The sequence below is a fragment of the Dendrobates tinctorius genome, unplaced genomic scaffold, assembly GCF_039654945.1.
Source record: "Dendrobates tinctorius isolate UK_male_01 unplaced genomic scaffold, ASM3965494v1 ptg000062l, whole genome shotgun sequence".
Lineage (NCBI taxonomy): Eukaryota > Metazoa > Chordata > Amphibia > Anura > Dendrobatidae > Dendrobates > Dendrobates tinctorius.
In genome coordinates this window covers 20,852,510-20,878,414 of record NW_027361730.1, presented here as the reverse complement: position 1 = coordinate 20,878,414, position 25,905 = coordinate 20,852,510, and the positions used below count along the sequence as shown (strand labels likewise).

Genomic DNA, 25,905 nt, shown 5'->3' with positions numbered 1-25,905 from the left:
TATTCCTATTTTTAACAATTCCAGTTATTTTCATAGTGTTTTTCTTATTACATTGTAAGCCTACAGCTTCACTGTATCTGTCTCTTGATGACCCCCTGTAGTGCATTAATCCCTAAGGCCTTTTGTTCTCCTCTGGGAGGCAACTTGTTGGACTACCCCTGGACAAGGAAGGGGGTGGGGGGAAGAAAGGCAGCTGGACAAGTCAGTTCCGGTAGAGAGAAGATGGTGAAAAGGCTGCATTTCAGAGAGAAGGACCCATTTTTTATCCTCTGGTGCTAGAGTTTTGAAATCTCGTTTCCCTGGACATTTTATCCTGATACTGAACTGCATTCTTATTCTGGACTATATTATCCTTTGTGTGGTGGACTGAATATGGACCTTTTCGTATTTTTGCCTGAATAAAGGTCTTGGAATTGTTCACTCTTCGCTTGCTCTGTTGATTGTGTGATACCAGAGAAGGACCCCGTGACAACTGGTGGCAGCAGTGGGATCAACAGAGCGTCACCCAATGGAGAACCACCCACAGAGTGAGTACAGAAATTGGACTGTATGCAGTTTACAGGAGAGAGCCAGAGACCTGGGCCTGAACTACCAGGGACTGACTAAAGAGGCCTTATCGATCTACTGATCATCCAGTTGTTTCAATACCTGAAAAATGTGCTGTCTAACCAGAGCAAGTGGCCAGTTACTTTTTTTTTCACAACTCCCCTGGGAGTAAGAGTTGATTGCTGGGGGGTTGGCAATTCCCAGACCAGCCTCCATTTAAAATGGGCTTATAAGGAATTCAATATTCTGGACATACCGTACTTTCCTCTTGACAGTAGAATAAAATTTACCAACTCTGTTTCCATGAATTACCAAAGGCCACTACTTTTTCAGTGTATCTAGCAATTGATTGGATTTTGTTACTCTATGAACATGGATAAGTGCGTGTGAATGGACAATGCAAGATAAACACAGATTACTATTTCAGTCATTGCATGTGACCTATGCAGTTACCACTGGAATCATTCATATCTGGACGAAACAAAGGAAAAAAAAAACATTTTAATGAAGTGCTTCATGGATTCTCATACACCAAAAAAATGTGCAATTAAACAATAACATTTTTCACAAAAAAAAGCAAATACAACCACAATGATGAAAAGCACAGAAACTAAGGCAAAGTGACTTTTTTGTGCACTCTATGGTTAATTAGAGGCAAGGGATTGTGATGCAGAATTTTACAGCCATGACATTTAACAGAAGTTTGGTCACAAATTAAGTGCATGACCACCCTCTGTAAAACATGCATCTCCAATGTTTAACATATTGAAAATTACTTAGAAAATATACTGGAATATTTTAAATTACCAACACATTGAAGGAATCACTTAAAGGAGATTTGTTATACATAAACGGTATGTGCCATGATTTACATAGGTTGGCAGTATTTCTGTAGTCACTTTGCCTTCACAGCACCACCAGGTTGCCAACCGTCATAAATTGTAGGACAGTCTATAAAAATGGGATTTTTTTCCAATGGCGTAAAAAAAAGGTAGAAGAGTCCGTAAGTTTCATAGGAGCTAGAAAATGTTGTACATATTGTAATTATAATTATCATCATTTTCCAATAAATGATTATAATATATTCAAATCAGTTTTCTGGGCTGTAGATATATATCACTTATAGAGATGAGCAGATCTTTTAAAATTCATATTCGCCGACTTCGCAGAACACTGATACTGCTATCCACAAGGCTTAGGTTGCGTTCATACGTCGCTTTTTTTTGCAGCGATTTTTAATGCGTGATTTTGCCGCGAAAACGCAAAAAAACAGCATCCCATGCATTCCTATGGGACTCCGCAATGCTGTGCTAATGCTGCAGATTTTCCCACAGCGGAATCGCATTGCGGAAAAATATGCAGCATGCTCATTATTTTGCGGAATCGCGGCAATTCCACTCACATAGGAATGCATTGTTCTGCTTACTTTCTGCATGTGACTGTGCCCACGATGCAAAAAGTAAGTAGAACATTTGCGGATGGTACCCACAGTCCAGAGGAGAGGAGACTGTCCTCCGTGCTCTGGGTACCATATTCCTGTAAAAAATAGAATAAAAAATAAAAAATCGGGTTATATTCACCTTCCGGCGTCCCGCGCAGCGTCCCCAGGCTTCAGCGATGCATGCGGCAGGTCCCATTCCCAGTGATGCATTGCGATAATGACCTTTGCTGACGTCGCTGTCTCGTGATGCTGTAGCGGTCTCGCGGTCATCAAAGGTCATTGCCGCAATGCATCACTGGGAGCGGGACCTGCCGGAGCATCGCGGAAGCCTGGGAACGCTGCGCGGGATATCGGAAGGTGAATATAACCCGATTTTTTATTTTTTTTAATTATTTTAAACAGTAGATCTTTTTACTACTGATGCTGCATAGGCAGCCTCAATAGTAAAAAAGTCAGTCACACTCGTCAAACACTCTACAGGAGAGAGAGGACCCTGCTGATCATAAGAGCTTACACTCTACAGGAGAGAGGACCCCGCTGATCATAAGTGCTTACACTCTACAGGAGAGAGAGGACCCGCTGATCATAAGTGCTTACACTCTACAGGAGAGAGAGGACCCCGCTGATCATAAGTGCTTACACTCTACAGGAGAGAGAGGACCCTGCTGATCATAAGAGCTTATACTCTACAGGAGAGAGAGGACCCTGCTGATCATAAGAGCTTACACTCTACAGGAGAGAGAGGACCCCGCTGATCATAAGTGCTTACACTCTACAGGAGAGAGAGGACCCACTGATCATAAGAGCTTACATTCTACAGGAGAGAGAGGACCCGCTGATCATAAGAGCTTACACTCTACAGGAGAGAGAGGACCCTGCTGATCATAAGAGCTTACATTCTACAGGAGAGAGAGGACACTGCTGATCATAAGAGCTTACACTCAACAGGAGAGAGAGGACCCCACTGATCATAAGAGCTTACACACTACAGGAGAGAGAGGACCCCACTGATCTTAAGTGCTTACACTCTACAGGAGAGAGAGGACACTGCTGATCATAAGAGCTTACACTCTACAGGAGAGAGAGGACCCCACTGATCATAAGTGCTTACACTCTACAGGAGAGAGAGGACACTGCTGATGATAAGAGCTTACACTCAACAGGAGAGAGAGAGGACCCTGCTGATCATAAGAGCTTACACTCAACAGGAGAGAGAGAGGACCCTGCTGATCATAAGAGCTTACACTCTACAGGAGAGAGAGGACCCCACTGATCATAAGTGCTTACACTCTACAGGAGAGAGAGGACCCGCTGATCATAAGAGCTTACACTACATAGAAGAGAAAGGACCCTGCTGATCATAAGAGCTTACATTCTACAGGAGAGAGAGGACCCGCTGATCATAAGAGCTTACACTCAACAGGAGAGAGAGGACCCCACTGATCATAAGTGCTTACACTCTACAGGAGAGAGAGGACCCGCTGATCATAAGAGCTTAAATTCTACAGGAGAGAGAGGACCCGCTGATCATAAGAGCTTACACTACATAGAAGAGAAACGACCCTGTTGATCATGAGAGCTTACACTCTACAGGAGAGAGAGGACCCACTGATCATAAGTGCTTACACTCTATAGAAGAGAGAGGACCCCACTGATCATAAGAGCTTACACTCTACAGGAGAGAGAGGACCCCACTGATCATAAGTGCTTACACTCTACAGGAGAGAGAGGACCCTGCTGATCATAAGAGCTTACACTCAACAGGAGAGAGAGGACCCTTACACTCTACATGAGAAAGAAAGCGAGGACTCACCATTAACCATAAGAGCTTAAACTCTAAAAGAGAGAGGGAACCCTACTGATCATAAGAGCTTGCACTGTACTGAAGAAGGAAAGAGAGGACCCTGTTAACCATCAGCGCTTAAACTCTATCCAAGAGAGACTTATCTATTAGCTCTGGAGATGGAAAATGACAAACTGTGCTCCACTGGGACCTGATGATCTGTGATGGCCCAGGTACTAACTCCCTCTTTACAAAGTAATATGTCATATGTGCAAAGCATTACGGATAGGGGCGTGTGGCAATACAAAATTACGTTAGCCTCCTATCTGATGCTTCATCAGTGTAGGAAACGGCATACGGCAAGTCTTTCCTTTGAAAACCGTAAATTGAATCTCAAAATGTTAGAATTTGCATGAAACTGCGAGTTTCAGGAAATTCTATTTGAACTCAATCCTCCGTAGATCAATCAACAGTCATCTCTAATCATTTATACTATATTTATTATAATTTTCCAGTTTCATCATAACATTTTTTTGTTACCTATGATTTTTTGATCAGTTGCCCAGAAAAAGATAATAATCAGGTTGGCAACCCTGAGCACCACTCAAAATTTTGTAGCAAAATGGGCTTTTTTAGAACACTTTGTGTAGCTATGGTGAGGCCCCAATGAAAAATACTTCAAACCCTGAAATAAAATGTTTCTATATCATTCTAAAATCTCTGACAAGCAAAAATTAGGTTCTAAAATAAAAGTTATAATTTGTCAATAATTCTTGCAGACCACTTTTTATGATTCTAACAAACAATCATGCCCCAAAATGGAGCCTAAATGAGAAGACATTACTTTATGGTTCTGTTGGGTAGGTAAAACAATTAACCTTTTAGACTTGAACAAATGTCACATTTGTAACTTTAATCTCAATCTATAGAAATTAACAACTTTTCCAAAGACAAATAACACAAGACATAAACCAAACATTTTCCTTAGAGAGTCAAATACAATGAAATTGAAAGTTTAGCGGCTCCAATGCAACATAAGTTACAGGACCCGCTACCTACCGTGAGCAATTTTATTTCAGATGTCCCCATATTACAGAGAGGCATTTGACCTGAGAGTTACTGCTACCTCTGCCTCTGAATAAAATACTTTTTGGTTTACTCCTTCATCAATTATATAGACCTTTGTTCATTACTTCCTATCTTCTAGGAGATTTCCAGTTGAAATATATGTCCTACAAGGCTGGCACTATTCGGGAATACAAATGGTCTTGAGCTAAAAATGAGAATTTAAGGGGAAAACATCTATTAAAGATGTGACGTAGTTAACCTAGCATTAACAGATAATTGGCTTTGACCTTTCTCGCAAATTTCTTTAATATTATGACACTCCTGGCACTATTAGGCCATAATAGTATATAAGGGTATTTAGAGGTACCACCATTTTGGGAGGGACATGTGGCTCACAACTTAGGTTGGAGGGCACTGCTCTGATGTAATGAAAAGTCCTGTAGAGGAGATTAGTCTATAACTGCCTCTATAACTCCATTAAAGCCAAATACCTCATATGCAATAGAATAGAGAGTAGGTTGGCACTTCCCAGCCATGTGCAGTGGTTGCTTAGCCTATATATACGGAGTGTAACCTGTAGTTACCTAACTTCTCTTATATACAGATAGTACTGTCATCAATACTAAAAAGCAACTTTTGTTCTCATGACATGCTTGCACTTGTTTTTCATCAAAACTTTCTGCTCTCTATTTTTGCTGTCTGTTCTTTCAGTGTATAAAGTGATCAGGAACCATTTAGCTACTTTCTACTGTTATGATTGGTAGTAGTAGCTGTTACTGCCACATACACTGTATTGCCATATCTATGGCTGTCATGGGCACTGATAACAGAAGTGATTGACATCCAGGGAGAATGAAGCATCCAAACTTACCAAAGGAACAATCCGAATGGAGAATGCCACCTCTGGCACAATATATCATGTTATTAGATGACAGAAACTTAGTTTTGCTAGTGTAGTTAGGCTTCTGTTACACCAAATGCTCAGTTTCATGCAAAGTGAGCAGCTCAGATGGTGTGTTTGCCATCTTGCCTGTTTCTTTTGGGCTCAGTTGTCACAGAATTGTCATAACTAATATACTTAACTCATTTTTTGAATTTCTGAAATACATTCATTAGCTAGAAAGTGCTGTGATCACTCTGGAGACACCAAAAATAACCAAAACTAGTCCAACGGTTTAGGATTTCGTCAAAAGTCCTATGATGTTACTGCCATCAGAATATGATGCCTTTTAGGTCCATAAGGAATTCTCTTATGCAGTACTCTAAATTTCAATAATAACCACATCATTTCGAATCCCAATTAAATAGAGCCTAAAAGACTTGTCCCATAGTTGACTTTGAAAAAACACCCTGAGATTTAGCAAACCATATGCCAGTGCAAAAAAAAAGACCACACTATCTCCTGAGAATATCATTATCGTGCAGTGAGGCACTGGGAGCCACAGTTCAGGATACACTGGCTGTAAAAATGAGATGGATTCCCCGATCTAGTACCATTGTGGTAGCTTGGAAATTTCCACTTGAAACACTGAAATTTGCAATTTACACTTCAGTTCATGTCCTACTGTCTGGACTAAAAATCACTTTTGTGTCAATCCTGATGTGCTATGAAGCACAACAAGAAGATGGTATCGTAAATCTGAGTCACGAAGTAATAAGAAAATACTCTGGATTTTGTACAATTGTGCTCTTTATCCATTAGTGGTACATGATGGTTGCAGAGGAGGTGCATTTAACCTTGTGATTACAGAACAAATCTTTGGAGAGATTTGTAGTCCACATTCATCTTTTACACTGTATGTTACAATTGTAGTTTTGTCTTGAAACACCATGCTCTTTTAGCAGTAGTGTAGCAAATGTAGATATCCACTTTATAGCACATAGTCTTTGTTTCAAGAGTAAATGCACCTTTATTGCTCACCTTCCATTTCATATTAACCCCACACAGGTTAGGCTGTCCACAGCCACTCTGTTATGGTATGTAAAACAGAGAAGAACGTTAGTGCATCCCATAAGTCTGCATAGTCTAGTCATTAAAATAGCAGTTGCCCCGTCAAGTCCAGGTATAGCATGTCACAAAATGGGACATTTTCAGAGTTTATTGTGATTTTGGCACTGTTAACCCCTCACTTCCTTTATTTTTGGGAACTAATTGTGGGTCACCTGCATCTATGGCTTTTCGGGTGGCTTTAGGGCTGACACCACCTTTTCTTGCAGTTTGCGGGCTTGGCATAGCTTTCTTTTGTATCTGGGGGCTTGACTGAGCAGAGCCTGTTTTCCTTCCCATCTGTGGACTCCTTGAGCCCTTTGGCTTGGGGGGAGGTTGCAGACCTTCAGTTGCTTTTAAGGACTTGAGATCTAGCATTTCACAATAACGATTACATTGGTGAACTGTAGAAAATTCCTCCAGGGCTTCAGGATAGCAGCTCTCTTTTACGCCTTGATATCTACAAAAGAATAGAAACACTTAATAGTGTGAAAATAAAGTTTTTGTGTTATCCAGATCCAAAGTTATTAAAAAAAATCTGCTGTATTTATGACATGAAAATATAAAATAAATCAGAATTTTAACCAAAACAAAAAACTGTCAAAAAGTTTAAAAAGTATATATTATAGTTTCTGTCTCATTTACTTATATATTATCTACATTTGTAATACTTATATAAGCACATGGTCAAAAACTGATATTTAATACATGGTATTCAGTAAATTTATAGGTCCTCTGACTGTTCCAAATCACAAGCTTAGTGGTATACATGCCAATTCCTATAGTTTAATAAGGTGCATTAAGTGTCATAGTAAGGATTAAATCATTCAAGAATGTACTCATATCACAGTGATGTGACTTGCCCAGAGGGGCGTCTCTTTCCCCAGATTAGATCGTCTACTCACCCCTCCATGGGCATGACAGCCTGCACAACAGCCCTACCATAAAGGGGAGTGTAAGCAGGATGTCAGTCATGCTCAGGGAGGAGTTATTAGAAGATCCAGAGCTGGACTAGTGTGTGGAAATAGACGCCATGCCAAGCTAGTTGCCTCACTAAGATATGAGACACTTACAGGATAAAAGTACATTCTTGAATGGGTGTATCTACTGATGAGCGAACGTGCATGCGAGCATGCTCAGGAGTTATATTATGTTCCGGTCTCTGCGGCTGCATGATTTGTGGCTGTTAGACAGCCTCAACACATGCGGAGGATGCCTGTTTGTTCGGGAATCCCCACATGTGTTCAGGCTATCTAACAGCCTCAAATCATGCAGCTGCAGGGACTTGAACATAATATAACACCTGAGCTCAGATAAGGCGTTATCCAAGCAAGTTCGCTCATCACTAATTGTATCCTTAGGTTAGCACATCAAACACCTTATTAGAGTACAGGAATTGGAATTTATATTGCTATACTAGTGGCTGGGAACAGTCCGTGAACCTGAAAGGTTCCCTATAAGGTCTGAGGCTGCAATACTGAGTCTGATGACATTTCCTGTTCTGATTTCTATAGGCTGCAGCAGCATCATCATGGAGTTTTTGTGTGCTTTGAAATCACCATTCTCAATATTCACACTGAAATTTATTGTGTTGTTATTTGAAATTGTAAAAAAAGCACACAATGGCCAGTAGATTGGTTGATTGCTTGAAAATTAGGCAACATCAACTTTTGTGAAAAAACAGTCCCCCGGAGCTCCAATGTTCTTAGATGTAACATAGTAACATAGTTAGTAAGGCCGAAAAAAGACAATTGTCCATCCAGTTCAGCCTATATTCCGTCAGGATAAATCCCCAGATCTACGTCCTTCTAAAGAACCTAATAACTGTAAGATACAATATTGTACGCTCCAGGAAGACATCCAGGCCTCTCTTGAACCCCTCAACTGAGTTAGCCATCACCACCTCCTCAAGCAAGGAATTCCAGATTCAGTAAAGAATCCTCTTCTATGTTGGTGGAAAAACCTTCTCTCCTCCAGATGCAGAGAATGCCCCCTTGTGACCATCATCTTCCTTGGTATAAACAGATCCTTGGAGATATATGAGTATTGTCCCCTTATATACTTATACATGGTTATGAGATCGCCCCTCAGTCGTCTTTTTTCTAGACTAAACAATCATAGTTTTTCTAATCTCTCTGGGTATTGCAGTTCCTTCATCCCCTTTATTAATTTTGTTGCCCTCCTTTGTACTCGCTCTAGTTCCATTATATCCTTTCTGAGCACCGGTGCCCAAAACTGTACACAGTACTCCATGTGCGGTCTAACCAAAGATTTGTACAGAGGCAGTATAATGCTCTCATCATGTGTATCCAGACCTCTTTTAATGCACCCCATGATCTTGTTTGCCTTGGCAGCCGCTGCCTGGCACTGTATGCTCAAGGTAAGCTTATCATTAACTAGGATCCCCATGGATGTCATCTGATGTCTTCTCTTTCTCTATTTAATATATATGTACAACTGAGACAAGAAGGAGCCATGCAAAGCTCAATAATGTAATATGAAAATAACCCACTTTTCAACTATTCTTCATTTGGCACAAAACACTTATGTAAAGAATACAAGAAAACACAGGAAAACTATATCAATATATTTTTGTACTATATGAGCCATATTGATAGCTGTGCTTTGTGCCTCTTGTTTTATTTACTTCACTATTCTTGTGTCCTGTTGTGACCCTTCAGATTTTGTTTTCTACTGAGCCTGATGAAGAGACCTGAAGAGTCTCGATAGATATTTGTTACCATCTCTTCAGTTAGCCATTAAAAGGTATCGACCCCTGAGGACTCAAATTGTAATGCTTTTCTATGGAAAGAATGTATTTTACGACATTTTAAAACAGATGATTACATTCACTTTACTCACCCTTTGGATTTTGTGGCAATTCCTATATTGGTTAATTTCCACCCCACACCTGGAAAAACAAACATTGACATAAATGCCGGCATTTATAAAGAATGTAAAAAAAAAACGTGTTTCGTCTCAGCTCTTCCTTTTCACCTTCTAAAGTAGTGGCAAGGAAATTCCCATTTGTCCACTGATACACCCAGTGCTGAAAAGTGCAGCATTTCTGCTCGATTTCTGTGCTGTTTTTCATGTGTAATTTTCCCGAAAGATCTCGGATGCAGTACTTCTCAAATCTGCCTTCCAGGTCCTCTTCTATGGTAGCATAGGGGACATTGTTGGCAGGTCGATAAATCAAGTTCAGAGGTAAGATCCTGGAAGAAAAGCAAACCAGTTCAGTAAGTGACGCATCACTAGAATCAGGGTCTCTTCACCTACATCATGCATTGCTGCTCTCCAATGGGGTACCAAAAAATCTGGTGACAGATTCTTTTTAACAATGGAGATTTGCTTAGATCCGTTCAATTTGTGTTGCGAATGTACTAAACAGTACAAATGCCTATGCATTTTGTTCCTGGCACCCTGGGATCTATTGGCATGGTGCTGTCACCAAGTAATATGAGACACTTTTGAACTAGTAAAAATAGGTAAGCGATATACATTCCCTATAAAAATAGGTCTAAATTTTAAAACAGTTCATTGCTTAATAAGTTATTATTAGCAAATCTGCTCCAACCATATAGATATCAAATAAGGAGAAAAAAGAGAATAATGAGCATCTTTATATGCTAGCATACTTACTCTGGAAACTTTCCAAAGTTGGGAACCCCTCTGCATTCAGCAGCAAATATCTTGCAATATTCCCTGGTTGTGTTCTGAATTTTACACTCCTTGAAGGTAAACATAAAAGGTAGTGGTACAATGGTGTAGTGGAAAGACCCATTTCTGATAAAGGAACAGATGTATTTTTTTGGCAGTGTGTAAAACCAAAAAACTAGGAGCTATCTTTATCTCTGAAATGATTATTCTAATTATTACTATCAATAAAAAATACAGTCATCAGAAAGTCATATTTGGCAGACTGGACTAATAACATACAAGGAGATCCTCTAGTGGACCCAGGCTCTGATAAAGTAATAAGTTCAAGTAGAATGCTGCCCTATTCAAAGGATATGTTTCCTATGAGTTGATTCACAAATTATCTATTAAAGGGAATCTGTCAGCAGGTTTTTGCTATGTTATCTGAGGACAGTATGAGGTAATGGTTAAAACACTGAATTCAAGGATGTATCACTTAGTAGGCTGTGTGGTGCGGTTTACTTACAATGAAGGTTTTATCACTATGAAAACATTATCATTGTTGCTACTAGCTGCCATGTGCAAAGCTGTCAGACTGTGCCCCCTCCTGTGACAAACTGTGCTGTCAATAAACAATTTACATCAGAGAGCCTGGTGTGCAGGGTCGCCATAAGGGCATTACTGCTATTACTGGTGTATGTGGCCTGGTGAGCAGAAGCAAAGAGGCGGAGAGGCTGGACTGGGTGAGGCATGCTGCACAGCCTGCACTCAGGCATCACAGCCGAGCTACTATATAAATTTCGTGGCAGACGGCATGACACGCTGGGGCCCAGGCTAATTAATTTACTTTGCATTATTAAGCCCCAGGGCCCCAGTCGCTCACAGTGGTAGATACTTACATTGTATGGCAGCAGCAGAGGTGGCCGGACGTGTCTGTCATCAGAGATGTTAGATGCTATAGACCCACCCTCTGTTCCTAAACTGCCAACATGGCCCAGGCCCTTGCGGCACATTATATGCCGTAGTTGAGGGCCAGAAAATTATACACCCTCCTGACCACCTGCACACTCCCCCGTCCACTCATATTTACATGCATATGTCCAATGTCCATATCTCCAAACAGGCAAGAGAGCAGATTTCACAAATGTACAGAAAACAGAATGCAGTAATCTGCAATCAGAAATGCAGATCATAAAAAAATTATCACAATCTGGTTTCAATTAGCTTAAAACAATGTATGTGACACATTCACAAATAAATAAAAATATACCTAAAAAGAGTATTGGATATTTTCACCCCTTAGTGACGGAGCCAATTTGCAGCTTAATGACTGGGCCAATTTTTACAATTCTGACCACTGTCACTTTATGAGGTTATAACTCTGGAACGCTTCAACAGATCCCGCTGATTCTGAGATTGTTTTTTGTGACATATTTTACTTCATTTTAGTGGTAAAAGATCTTCGATATGACTTGCGTTTATTTATGAAAAAAACGGAAATATGACAAAATTTTATAAAATTTTGCAATTTTCAAAATTTTAATTTTTATGTCGTTAAATCAGAGAGATATGTCACACAAAATACTAAATAAATAACATTTCCCACATGTCTACTTTACATCAGCACAATTTTGGAAACAACATTTTTTTTGTTAGGAAGTTATAAGGGTTAAAATTTGACCAGCGATTTCTCATTTTTACAACAAAATTTAGAAAACCATTTTTTTTACGGACCACATCACTTTTAAAATCACTTTGAGGGGTCTATATGGCAGAAAATACCCAAAAGTGACACCATTCTAAAAACTGCACCCCTCAAGGTGTTCAAAACCACATTCAAGAAGCTTATTAACCCTTTACGTGCTTCACAGGAACTGAAGCAATGTGGAAGGAAAAAATTAACATTTAACTTCTTTTTTACCAACATTTTATTTCGGAACCAATTTTTTTTATTTTCACAAGTGTAAAAAGAGAAAATTAACCACAAAATTTGTTGTGCAATTTCTCCTGAATACGCCAATACCCCACATGTGGGGGTAAACCACTATTTGGGCGCACGGCAGAGCTTGGAAGGGAAGGAGCGCCTTTTGACTTTTTCAATGCAGAATTGACTGGAATTGAGATCGGACACCATGTCGCATTTGGAGAGCCCCTGATGTACCTAAACAGTGGAAACCCCCCACAAGTGACACCATTTTAGAAACTACACCCCTTAAAGAACTTATCTAGATGTGGGGTGAGCACTTTGAACCCTTAAGTACTTCCCAGAAGTTTATAACGTAGAGCCGTGAAAATAAAAAAATCATATTTTTTCCACAAAAATGATCTTTTTACCCCCAAAATTTTTATTTTAAGAAGGGTAAAAGGAGAAATTAGACCCCTAATGTTGTTGTGCAATTTGTCTTGAGTACGCCGATACCCCATATGTGGGGGTAAACCACTGTTTGGATGCACGGCAGAGCTCGGAAGGGAAGGAGCGCCGTTTGACTTTTTAAATGCAGAATTGGTTGAAATTGAGATCGGACACCATATCACGTTTGGAGAGCCCCTGATGTGCCTAAACAGTGGAGCCCCCCACAAGTGACATCATTTTTGAAACTAGACCCCTTAAGGAACTTACCAAGATGTGTGGTGAGCACTTTGAACCCCCAATTACTTCACAGAAGTTTATAATGCAAAGCCATAAAAATAAAAAAATATTTTTTTTTCCTCAAATAAATGATTTTTAGCCCGCAATTTTTTATTTTAACAAGGGTAACAGGTAAAATTGGACACCAAAAGTTGTTGTCCAGTTTGTCCTGAGTACGCTAGTACCCAATATGTGGTGGGAAACCACTGTTTGGGCACACATCAGGGCTCGGATGGGAAGAAGTGACGTTTTGAAATGCAGAGTTTGATGGAATGATCTGCGGGTGTCATGTTGCGTTTGCAGAGCCCCTGATTTGCCTATGCCAGTAGAAATGCCCCACAAGTGACATCATTTTGGAAACTAGACACCCCCAAGGAGCTTATCTAGATGTGTGGTGAGCACTTTGAACCCCCAAGTGCTTCACAGAAGTTTATAACTTAGAGCCGTAAAAGTAAAAAATCATATTTTTTCCACAAAAATGATTTTTCACCCCCAAATTTTTACTTTTACAAGGGTAACAGGAGAAATTGGATCCCAAAAGTTGTTGTGCAATTTGTCCTGAGTACGCTGATACCCCATATGTGGGGGAGAACCACTGTTTGAGCGCATGGCAGAGATCGAAAGGGGAAGGTAAGCCACTGTTTGGGAGCACGGCAGAACCCAAAAGGGAGGGAGCACCGCTTGACTTTTTGAATGCAAAATTGTTGGGAGTCAATGGTGGCGCCATGTTGCATTTGGAGATCCCCTCATGTACCTAAACAGTGGAAACCCCCCAATTCTAACTCCAACCCTAACCCCAACACACCCCTAACCCTAATCACAATCCTAACCCCAACACACCATTAACCCTAATCCCAACCATAACCCTAACCACAACACTAACCCCAACACACCCCTAACCCTAATCCCAACCCTAACCATTACCCTAACCACAACCCTAACCCAAATCCCAACCCTAACCATAACCCTAACCACAAAGCTAACCCCAACACACCCCTGACCCTAATTCCAACCCTAACTCTAATCCTAACCCTAACCCTAACTTTAGCCCAACACACTTTAGCCTAACTCTAACCCTCATGGAAAAATGGAAATAAATATATTTTATTTATTTCATTATTTTTCCCTAACTAAGGGGGAAGAGTCTACCTTGTCGTGGTCGTGGCTTACAAATTTTTTGGCCTAAACAAAAGCTGATGGCTGTGTATGTGATATGATGTTCAATGGGAACTGTTAATGTATGATTGGTGGTGAGGGCATGGTGCAGAAGTGGAGTTTCTCCAAGTGTGGGCAGTGAGACTGTGGAAGGTGCTGGGGTGCAACATGGGTGGAGTCTTGAAAATGTTGCCAGCACGGGTGCCAAAATTCATAGTTGCAGACCTGCTGGTGTGGGAAGGGGCAGCTTTTCAGCTCTGCTGCATTCTACATCTAAGAACTCTATGTCACAAATGCTGCACCCAGTAAACTGATACATCGCTGGAATCAGGACTCATTTCACCACATTATGCTGCTCTTAGATGAGGTAGCAAAAACCAGTTGACAGATTCCCTTTAATTCTTATTGATGTGTTTGCATAAACTAACAAGAAGGTTTACTATGCAATTTAGGCTAAGGTCAGGCAAGTGTATGAAAAAAATCAAAAGATATTCCTCCAGAAATCTAGGATGATTTTCACCCGTTTTGTCATTCATCCATGTGCCATCTGCTTGTCTGTAGGTTGTGTCAATGTGACATCCAAATTTATAAATCAACATTTTAAAATGTAAATTATCAAATACAGTTTCCTACTATAACAATGGCAATATAGCCACAAAAATCAAATGCAATACTGATGTTCCATAAAGGATCCATTTTTTTTGTGCCCCATAGATTTGAGTGAGCGAGTCTCGTCCAAAGGCGCAGATGAGAAAAGTGCATGCTGCGATTTTTTTTTCATGCGGACATTCCGCCAGGGTGAAAAACTCTTCAGAACAGCCCTATTGATTTACTTTGGTAAGTGGGCTGTCCGATTTTTACTCAGACAGCACACCTCTATATTATACACTTGTCTGAATGAGCCCTGAAGGTAAAAGTGGTTGCTCAAAATCATTTCCTTTGACTGGCTTAGGGTCTCAAGTGCACATTGGAAATGGAAATCATGTTTGCAAAACATTACTAAAACAAACAATTGAAGACCATTTGAAATACAAACTCTTTTCATGTAATTTTATGAAAAGTTGACTTTTTATGTCTATTTTTGAGAGAGTTTGATGTAATGTTTCAGTCTCTCCACAGTTTTTCTCTCGTTTTCTGACACTTACCTGAATAGTGATGTCATAATTCTTCTCCACTAAGGTGCTTTCATTTTTGGTCCCAAAAGTGATAAGGTTTTGGATTTTGATAATGCAGGTTTTGCCTGACTCAAAGATTGGTTCCAACCCATAAATCACTTTCACCCTGCAGGACTTCCTCAGAAATCCCTTTCCAGCATGTGGATCTTCCATAACTATCCTTCCAAAAAACTTGTCTCCCCAGTAGCCTGAGTCAGCTAACCCTTTTGCAAAAACCATTGGTGTCATCTCAATTTCTTCTCCAACTGAGAAAATAAATGAAGATGAAATACATTGAAGCAGTGAAGACACTATCTATATAACCACTATATACTGTAGCTTGTCCTGCTGTGTCTACAGAAAACACACATTTTGGGGGCTTTCTTCTCAATTGGGTTAGGTTCACTAAAATGAACCTATGTTGCATATACCATCTTTTTTTTATAGTCAAAATTATTACCACCACCAGGTGAAAACCAACTGACCTCCATTACAAGTCAGTAGGGTTCGTCATATTCTGCTGGTGGCCATTGTGCGACAAATTCTTCACGTAGCAGTGAACAAAGCCCAAAATGTTTGTACAACAGTGTAAAAAAAAGGTCTATCTCAAAGTCAACTGAAATAATACGGAAAGCGCGCAAACAAATACTATATGTGTAATATCCGGAAAATAACATCAATCGGTGACAGCATATCACATAAATAAAAAATGAAAATCCTGATATTTCTTTATTTTCTCCAGACATATAGTTTTGCTTCCTTTGGTTAAATATTGTAGCTTTCATATATTACCTTCAACTTCCTCTTTAGAAATGAATCCAGCCAAAACTGTAATAAAAACCAAAACACTAATTAACATATTAATAAAAGTATTAAAGGCTTTGAATCAAAGTTACTATTGCAAATACACCATTCTGAAAACAGCTGCACTGAATGAACATGCAAGCCACAGCTTTACATGTAGAGCTGTATTTCAAGACCTTCCATATTTTCTTATTAATCTATATATCAGCATCCAGATCTGCCTTTTGCTTATGCGGACAACAGAAGCATGCCAGAGTGATTTCTATTTGATTCAAACCTGTTTCCTCAATACTCCAAACCCCAGCCATTCGAAGAATACCTAATGCTTAATTTTCTATAAAAGCGGAAGGCAAAATTTCCATAATCCTCACATTTTAGGAAACACCTGCCTTTATTTTCCGGAGTGCCTTTCCAATGCTGCTGAAATATCCAATGCAAAAATAAAGGTGGACAGGCAGATCCAAAAATAAAAAAATCTTCAAGCTTTATTCCAAACACTTATCTTTAAAAATCCATATAACGATGATGTGGTACAGGAACCACTCTGACACGTTTCTGGCGCCTGCTGTGCCCTTAGTCATAGAGCAGTAGGCGCCAGAAACGCGTCAGTGCGGTTCCTGTACCACATCATTGTTATATGGATTTTTAAAGATATGTGTTTGGAATAAAGCTTGAAGATTTTTTTTATTTTTGGATGTGCCTGTCCACCTCCTTTTTTACATTTAATATTTAATTTTATATATTGGAATGGTATTTTAAATGCAAGAAACAAATGAGAAATAAATGTGTTATACATATATAAATGCAGCGTAAAATAATTGGTAAATGGTTGCTTTAAATTATTCCTTGTTATATTCCCTACCATATATATGGCTCTAAAATGTTTGTCTTCTTTTAACATCTTACACCAAGGTGCAACCTTCTCCATGTTCCTTCTCTCACCCCAACAGCACTCTAACTGCTAATCTATATATATACTTACCTAAAATTGTCCGTCATCCACTTCCGTCTGGACGTCTTAGAATCCCATAATTCACCATGCCAACCGGAAGTTAGCCGACCGCCATATTGGAACACCCAAGTAATGGATGTTCCAATATGGCACCCACTGGTGGTACCAGCCTGTTGTGAGCTCATCTGTTCATTCATCTTTTGTGTCCGAGGATCTCCCTCTTCTGGTGAAGGAAGGTAGTGAGGCTGATTTAGATGAAAGAAACCAAACACCTGATCAGGTAGATGGTGATTGGGTAACGGGAACTTCAGACTGGATATAAGGCAGCCGACGCCCTTCTGAGACGCTGGTGATTTCTCTGCTGGATTCTTGGAGACCAGTCTGATTCCTGCTTCCCAAAGATAAGTTTTTGCTCTGCTACTGAACTTATTAGTTTTGGTTTTGTTTACTTTGTTTTTTGGAGTTCAGCCATCCCCGGCGGGGGGGTGTGCTGGATTCATTTTCCTTGATCAGTGTTCTCTTTTGCTCTGCTTTCAGAATATTCTGAGTGCTGATATAGGGTTTGAAGTCTAGTGACTTCAGGGTCCTTTTGCTTATCAGTTGTGTTGGTAATAATTTTGGCAGGGTTTTCTCGGATCGCAGACAGCAGCTTTTCTGTCCTGTCCTTTTTAGTTAGCTTGGGCCCCAATGTTTGCTCAGCCTATCTTTCTATCTGTGTTAGTGTTTTCATCTTGCTTCACCGTCATTATATGTTGGGGGCTGCCTATTGCTTTGGGGTCTGCTCTGGGGCAGTCAGTTTTTCCCTTTTCTCTCTTTAGGTTTATGTAGATCTCCGGCTGTGACGAGGTGTCTAGGATCACCGTAGGAACACTCCACGGCTACTGCTAGTTGTGTGATAGGATTAGGGGTCTGCAATCCGCTAGTTTCCAACCTCTCTGATTTTCTGGGCTGAGCTTGTGTTTTGTTTTTTCCTCCTCTGTGACTCAATCATAACAGAATCACCAGCCATACCGCAGATTCTAGGGTACTCAAAAGCAGGAAGGAATTGTTTAAAAAAAAAGAAAAAGTGTCAGAATTTTTTTTTTTTCTTGTGTATATTTTTTCCTCTTTTTCTCTGAGGCCGTAGGAGGAATATTTTTTTTTTTTCTGATGGAGTTTAAGCAATTGTCTGATCGTGTGGAGCAGCTTGCTGCTGAAGTGTGAGGAATTTCCGCCTATCTTGCTCATTCACACGCTGCTGAACCAAAAATCCCCACTCCTGATGTGTTTTTTGGTGATCGGTCTAAATTTTTGAATTTTAAGAATAATTGTAAATTATTTCTTGCCTTGAAGCCTAACTCATCGGGGAGCTCTGCGCAGCAGGTTAAAATTGTCATCTCCTTGCTGCGCGGCGATCCCCAGGATTGGGCGTTTTCTTTAGTACCAGATGATCCTATTTTGACTAATGTGGACGCATTTTTTCAGGCCTTGGGGTTGTTGTATGATGAACCTAATGCGATTGATCAAGCTGAGAAGACCCTGTTGGCATTGAGCCAGGGTCAAGATTCTGCAGAACTGTACTGTCAAAAATTCCGAAAGTGGGCGGTCCTCACCACTTGGAATGATAGTGCCTTGGCAGCTCTCTTTCGGAAGGGTTTGTCAGAAACCGTAAAAGATACTATGGTGGGATTTCCTGTTCCCTCTGGTCTTGACGATTCTATGTCATTAGCCATTCGGCGTTTACGTGAACGTAAAATTATACGGGAAATGCTGCCACCTGTTGAACAAATGTCTGAACCTATGCAATGTGATAGAGTTTTGTCTAGGGCGCAACGTCAGGAGTTCAGAAGGCGTAATAAGCTGTGTTTTTTCTGTGGAGATGCCTCTCATATTATTTCTGTCTGCCCTAGACGAGAGAAACGTTTTGCACACACATTTGCTGTAGGTGGTGTACAACCTAATTTTCTTCTGGCAATTACTCTGATCTGCTCCCTGTCCACATTTTCTGCTAAAGCCTTTGTGGATTCAGGAGCGGCTCTGAACCTAATGGATTTAGATTTTGCTAAATGTTGTGGTTTCCCTATGACACCCCTGCAGACACCTATTCCTTTGAGGGATATTGATGCTACTCCTTTGGCGAAGAATAAACCTCAGTTTTGGACCCAGGTGGTAATGCGGGTCGCCCCAGACCATCAAGAAAATTGCAGATTTTTGGTGTTGCATAATTTGCATGATACCATCGTGCTGGGGTTCCCCTGGTTGCAAATCCATAATCCAGTTTTGGATTGGAAATCTCTGTCTGTGGTGAGTTGGGGTTGTCAGTGTGCTCTTAGTGACACTCCTGTTTTCTCCACCTCTCCCCAGTCGCATGAGGTTCCTGACTATTTGGCTGATTTTTATGAGGTGTTTAGTGAGAGTAAGTCTGCGTCTTTGCCTCCTCATAGGAGTTATGACTGTGCAATTGAGCTGAGTCCGGGGTGTAAATTTCCCAAGGGTCGACTTTTTAATTTATCTGTACCCGAACATGAGGCTATGCGTTCTTATATTAAGGAGTCGTTGGAGAAGGGTCATATTAGACCATCCTCTTCACCCTTGGGTGCTGGGGTTTTTTTTGTGGCCAAGAAGGATGGTTCATTAAGGCCCTGTATTGACTATCGCTCCCTTAACAAAATTACTGTTAAATATCAGTATCCATTACCCCTAATTTCTGACCTATTTTCTAGAGTTGAAGGTGCTTGCTGGTTTACCAAGCTTGACCTCAGGGGGGCGTATAATCTTATTCGCATTAAGCATGGGGATGAATGGAAGACAGCGTTTAATACTCCGGAGGGACATTTTTAGTACCTGGTGATGCCTTTTGGGCTCACTAACGCCCCTTCTGTCTTCCAGTGCTTCATGAACGATATTTTCCAGGACTTTGTGGATAAGTTTCTGATCATCTATCTGGATGATATTTTGATCTTTTCCAGGGATTAGGACTCTCATGTGGAACATGTTCGGACTGTGTTCCGGATTTTGAGGAAAAACTCCATGTATGTTAAGGGATCGAAATGTCTTTTTGGTGTACAGAGGATTTCATTTTTGGGATTTATTTTGTCTCCGTTAACTATTGAAATGGACCCAGCCAAGGTACAGGCCATTTATGATTGGGTGCAGCCCACTTCTTTAAAGGCTCTCCAGAAGTTTTTGGGTTTTGCTAATTTTTATCGTAAGTTTATAGCCAATTTTTCTGTTATTGCCAAACCATTGACTGATTTGACTAAGAAGGGCGCTGATTTGCTGAATTGGTCTCCAGAGGCTGTTTCTTCTTTTCAGGAGCTGAAGCGGAGGTTCACTTCTTCTCCGGTTTTGCGACAACCCGATGTCTCACTTCCATTTCAGGTGGAGGTGGATGCTTCAGAGACTGGTGCAGGAGCTGTTTTGTCCCAAAAAGATCCTGCAACATCTAAGATGAACCCCTGTGCCTTCTTTTCCCGAAAGTTCTCTCCTTCGGAACGCAACTATGATATGGGGAATCGAGAACTGTTGGCCATGAAGTGGGCATTTGAGGAGTGGAGACATTGGTTGGAGGGAGCTAGACATCAAGTTGTGGTCCTCACTGACCACAAGAATTTGATCTACCTTGAGTCGGCTAAACGCTTGAATCCGAGACAGGCCAGGTTGGCCTTGTTTTTCACACGTTTTGATTTTGTGGTCTCCTTTCTCCCGGGCACTAAGAACGTTAAGGCTGATGCCCTCTCTAGGAGTTTTTTGGCCGATTCTCCTATTGTGACCAAGGCTGCTACCATCTTAGGTGAGGGGGTGGTTCTTTCTGCCATCTCGCCTGATCTGAGACGTGCTCTGGAGAAGTTTCAGGAGGATAAGCCTGAGCATTGTCCCAGTGGTAGGTTATATGTTCCTGACCAGTGGAGGAGGAAAGTGATGTCTGAGGCTCATTGCTCCGCGTTGGCTGGTCATCCAGGTATTTTTGGTACTAGAGATTTGGTGAGTCGGTCTTTTTGGTGGCCTGCCTTGTCTCGTGATGTCAGAAATTTTGTGCAGTCCGGTGGGACTTGCTCCCGATCTAAGCCTTGTTCTCGTTCTAGTGGGTTGGTTATGCCTTTGCCGGTGCCCAGGAGGCCATGGACCCATATTTCAATGGATTTTATTTCTGGTCTGCCTGTCTCTCAGAGGATGACTGTTGTCTGGGTGATTTGTGATAGATTCTCTAAGATGGTCCATCTTGTACCACTCCCTAAGTTGCCATCTTCCTCAGAGTTGGTGCCTTTGTTTTTGCAACAGGTGGTTCGCTTGCACGGGATTCCTGAGAACATTGTATCGGACAGAGGAGTTCAGTTTGTCTCTAGATTCTGGAGGACCTTTTGTTCCAAGTTGGGAATTCAGTTGTCCTTCTCCTCTGCATTTCACCCTCAGACCAATGGGCAGACGGAGAGAACAAACCAGACTTTGGAGGCTTATTTGAGATGTTTTCTATCTGCTGATCAGGATGATTGGGTCTCATTTTTACCCTTGGCCGAATTTGCTTTAAATAATTGAGCTAGTTCTGCCACTTTGATGTCACCCTTTTTCTGTAACTTTGGGTTTCATCCTCGATTTTCTTCAGGGCAGGTGGAGTCCTCTGCCTGTCCAGGGGTTGACACTGTGGTGGAAAGAATGCAGCAAATTTGGGACCAAGTGGTGGAGAAGTTGTCTCTTTCCCAGGAAAAGGCCCAGCGGTTTTCTAACCGGCATAGGACCATTGGTCCCCGGTTTAAGGTGGGTGATATGGTCTGGTTGTCATCAAAGAATATTTCTATGAAAGTGGCTTCTCCAAAGTTTAAACCTAGATTTATTGGACCTTACAAGATTTTGGAGATTATTAATCCGGTCTCTTTTCGTTTCGCTCTTCCTTTCACATTTAAGATTCATAATGTGCTTCATAAGTCCTTGTTGAAGAGGTTTGTTGAACCAGTGGTTCCTATGGTGGCACCTCCTGACCCTGTGTTGGTTGAAGGTAACATGGAATATGAGGTAGAGAAGATACTGGATTCCCGCCTGGCTAGACGGAGACTCCAGTATTTGGTTAAGTGGAAGGGTTATGGTCAGGAGGATAATTCCTGGGTCTCTGCCTCAGATATTCATGCCGAAAGATTGGTGCGTGCTTTTCATCGAGCTCATCCTGATCGGCCTGGTGGCTTGGATGAGGGTTCGGTGATCCCTCCTCAAGGGGGAGGTACTGTTGTGAGCTCATCTGTTCATTCATCTTTTGTGTCCGAGGATCTCCCTCTTCTGGTGAAGGAAGGTAGTGAGGCTGATTTAGATGAAAGAAACCAAACACCTGATCAGGTAGATGGTGATTGGGTAACGGGAACTTCAGACTGGATATAAGGCAGCCGATGCCCTTCTGAGTCGCTGGTGATTTCTCTGCTGGATTCTTGGAGACCAGTCTGATTCCTGCTTCCCAAAGATAAGTTTTTGCTCTGCTACTGAACTTATTAGTTTTGGTTTTGTTTACTTTGTTTTTTGGAGTTCAGCCATCCCCGGCGGGGGGGTGTGCTGGATTCATTTTCCTTGATCAGTGTTCTCTTTTGCTCTGCTTCCAGAATATTCTGAGTGCTGATATAGGGTTTGAAGTCTAGTGACTTCAGGGTCCTTTTGCTTATCAGTTGTGTTGGTAATAATTTTGGCAGGGTTTTCTCGGATCGCAGACAGCAGCTTTTCTGTCCTGCCCTTTTTAGTTAGCTTGGGCCCCATCATTTGCTCAGCCTATCTTTCTATCTGTGTTAGTGTTTTCATCTTGCTTCACCGTCATTATATGTTGGGGGCTGCCTATTGCTTTGGGGTCTGCTCTGGGGCAGTCAGTTTTTCCCTTTTCTCTCTTTAGGTTTATGTAGATCTCCGGCTGTGACGAGGTGTCTAGGATCACCGTAGGAACACTCCACGGCTACTGCTAGTTGTGTGATAGGATTAGGGGTCTGCAATCCGCTAGTTTCCAACCTCTCTGATTTTCTGGGCTGAGCTTGTGTTTTGTTTTTTCCTCCTCGGTGACTCAATCATAACACCAGCCCCTTGCGCAGTACCACCAGTGGGTCACTGCTGGACCTCCCGCCGCTGGGACTCCCCGTCGCAAGGACTCCACGCTGCAAAGACCCCTCCCCGCCACTGGGATCCAGGCCGCCGCTGGGATCCAGACCACTGCTGGGATCCCGACTGTCGCTGGGATCCCGGCCGCCACTGGGATCCAGACCGCCGCTGGGATCCAGACCACCGGGGCACACTCTCCACCGGGCAGCTGTAGAAAAATGATTCACTGTGCATGCGCGACTTACGCACAGGCGCAGTAAATCAGACCTCTATCTTTGTAGAGGCAGATGACGATGGCCAGTCACATTAACTGCGCATGTGTGAACCCAGGGAGCACATGCGCAGTTGATTTATCTGTTTATTTATTAACTGTGTCACAGCATGTCATTGTTTGTGATGCGTCGGCAGCCTGCCAGCAGCCTCTGAATCAGTGAAGATTAGACTTAACTACATCAGTGAAAATTAGAATGAATTGAATTGGTGAAAATTAGAATTAAAAAAATACACGTTACAGCGTGTCGCTGTACCTAAAAAATACACATTACAGCGTGTCACTGGACCCAAAAAAACTAAAAAAATACACGTTACAGTGTTTTGCTGAAACTAAAAAATACACGTGAAAGCGTGTCGCTGGACTGAAAAAATACCTGGTACAGCGTGTCACTGGACCTAAAAAATACACATTAGAGCATGTTGCTGGACCTAAAAAATACACATAACAGTGTGGCGCCCCTGAGGGTTCAGTCGCCACAGAGGTACTGCACCTCCTCCTGAGGTGTGGTACCCCACTATCCAGGTAAGGTGGAGGCACCTGACCACACTTCAACACCTGCATCCCACACAACATAGTAGTGTAGCAAAGCACTTTTGGTGGCTCCCTGCTTGGAACACGAAGAGTGCTGGGAGGTGGGTGGAGCTTAGACTGCACAAGAGAGTGGGAGAATATTAGGAAAGGGTCAGTCTGTGAGAGAAGATCCCTGGAGAGGGATGGAGTGAAGGAAGTGCTGCAGCAGATTCCTGTAACCTGGAGCTGCTGGCCCAGGAAAGAGCCATAGAAAGCCTGATTCTTCAGAAGGAAGATAGTTTAGTACGGAACGTAAGGAGAAGAAGAGAACTAAGGACTAGGGTCAGAGCAGAGCCCTTCCTCAAGTTCTAAGCGCATGGCCGGGGTCCGATCCCCGAGGTTGTATGGATACTGATGGTCCTGCAGCAGACACCGGAGGAATAGAAGTTGTCACCACTTTATTCCCACCTAAGACTTGGGGGCACAACAGCAACATGAGTGAGCCAGGACTTGATAGCAAGGAGTCCCCGAAGCAGGCTACAGCTGTATGCCGTACAAGTAGAGTTCTAAGTAACATCAAGAAGTAGGAACTTGAGTTTAATACGCAACTACAAGTACTTCAGATTAGGCGCTAGTGTGGAGACGTTCAGAGAAGGCACATGTTGGAGGAGTGCTGGAAAGGTGTACTTTACCTTGCCTGGGAGTTGGCTGAGCCCCTGACCTGGAGGACATGGCACCGAAGTGGGCACCTGTATACGCAACAAACTGTGAGAAAAGCTTTGGAACTACATGCCCTTGTGTCCTCCACTTATTCTTGCGCCTTGCACCCGGCTCTGCTACATCTACGTCTTTACACCATCTCCCCACTTACCAACCTCATCTACACTGCCCTGGGACTACAGCTCCACCTGTGGGGAGCTTCAACATCATTGCTGCACCACACCATCTGTCCCAGAGAAGCAACCCTGCAGCGCTGGTCAAACTGACCAGAAACCACAAGTGGCATCACGAATCATCTCAACAACTTTATCCCCATCACTCTACCCCTTTTACATTGACCGCCTGAGGCCGCAGACCGGGTCATTGCCACTGTGACATCTCCCATTGAAATCAACGGGCCCGGCACCGAGTACCCCACGGCCTCAGGGGGCGAGGCAATTTTGGCATCATGAACAGGATGACGAAGCCCGGTACCACCGGGTCCTGTGTGCTGAAGATTTATTGGACTTAAAATTGCTGAAAATGTGCAAAACAGCCAAAATGATAGACTGTAAAATGGACCCTCAAAATGGCCACCGGCATGGTGAAGAAGGGCGTGACAACATGGGTGGCCCTAAGAAAATAGCGCAAACTGTCCTGGGCCTCCCCTGCCTGATCTTCTATGCAACAGCAACATGGCCCACCCCCAGAGAGGTTCGTAAAATGACTTGGTATGGAGGAAGAGGGAGGAGGTGCCGCCCCTGGAAGGAGGAGCAAAGCTCTGTCACGGGAAAGGAGCCCAGAGAGAAGAGAGAACGCCGGACACCATGATGGAAGAAGGACGGAGGCCTGAGGAGCGCGCGGAAGCTGAGCTTGTCTTCCCCGGCGCACTAGTCGAAAGCTCCAACCCTGCTTCCACGATGGACCGCCAGAAGCTAGAAGAAGAAATCGCTATGCTGACCCGCAGTCTGCAGCTGAAACAGGAGGCTCTGTGGACCATGAATCTGCAGCGCGCCCAGGAGGGGCCTGCGCAAATGGTACCTCCACCACCGGTACCCGCCGTCGCTGCACCAGTTCTCTCCCAGGCAGCACCTATGGAACCTACGGCCACTGCGATGCCATCGGCAGCACCTGTCACCACCTCCACGCTGCAACCACCGCTGAGCGTTGCCTGCCAGGAGGAGTTACCCGAGGGCCTGGGAGCTGAAGAGGAGATGGCGAC

At 42.4% G+C, this 25,905-nt stretch overlaps 1 protein-coding gene across 1 annotated transcript in view; it reads right to left on the bottom strand.

Annotated features, from left to right (window-relative positions):
* Positions 1-310: 310 nt before the first annotated feature.
* ALPK3 (alpha kinase 3) overlaps positions 311-25,905 on the bottom strand; it is a 142,994-nt gene continuing 117,399 nt past the window's right edge. The window contains exons 10-15 of the mRNA XM_073579366.1: positions 16,195-16,230; positions 15,394-15,668; positions 10,468-10,556; positions 9,823-10,040; positions 9,688-9,736; positions 311-7,285 (exon numbers count right to left, since the gene is read on the bottom strand). Coding sequence (XP_073435467.1) covers positions 6,937-7,285; positions 9,688-9,736; positions 9,823-10,040; positions 10,468-10,556; positions 15,394-15,668; positions 16,195-16,230 — 1,016 coding nt within the window. The 3' untranslated portion in view covers positions 311-6,936. The remainder of the gene's footprint in view (positions 7,286-9,687; positions 9,737-9,822; positions 10,041-10,467; positions 10,557-15,393; positions 15,669-16,194; positions 16,231-25,905) is intronic.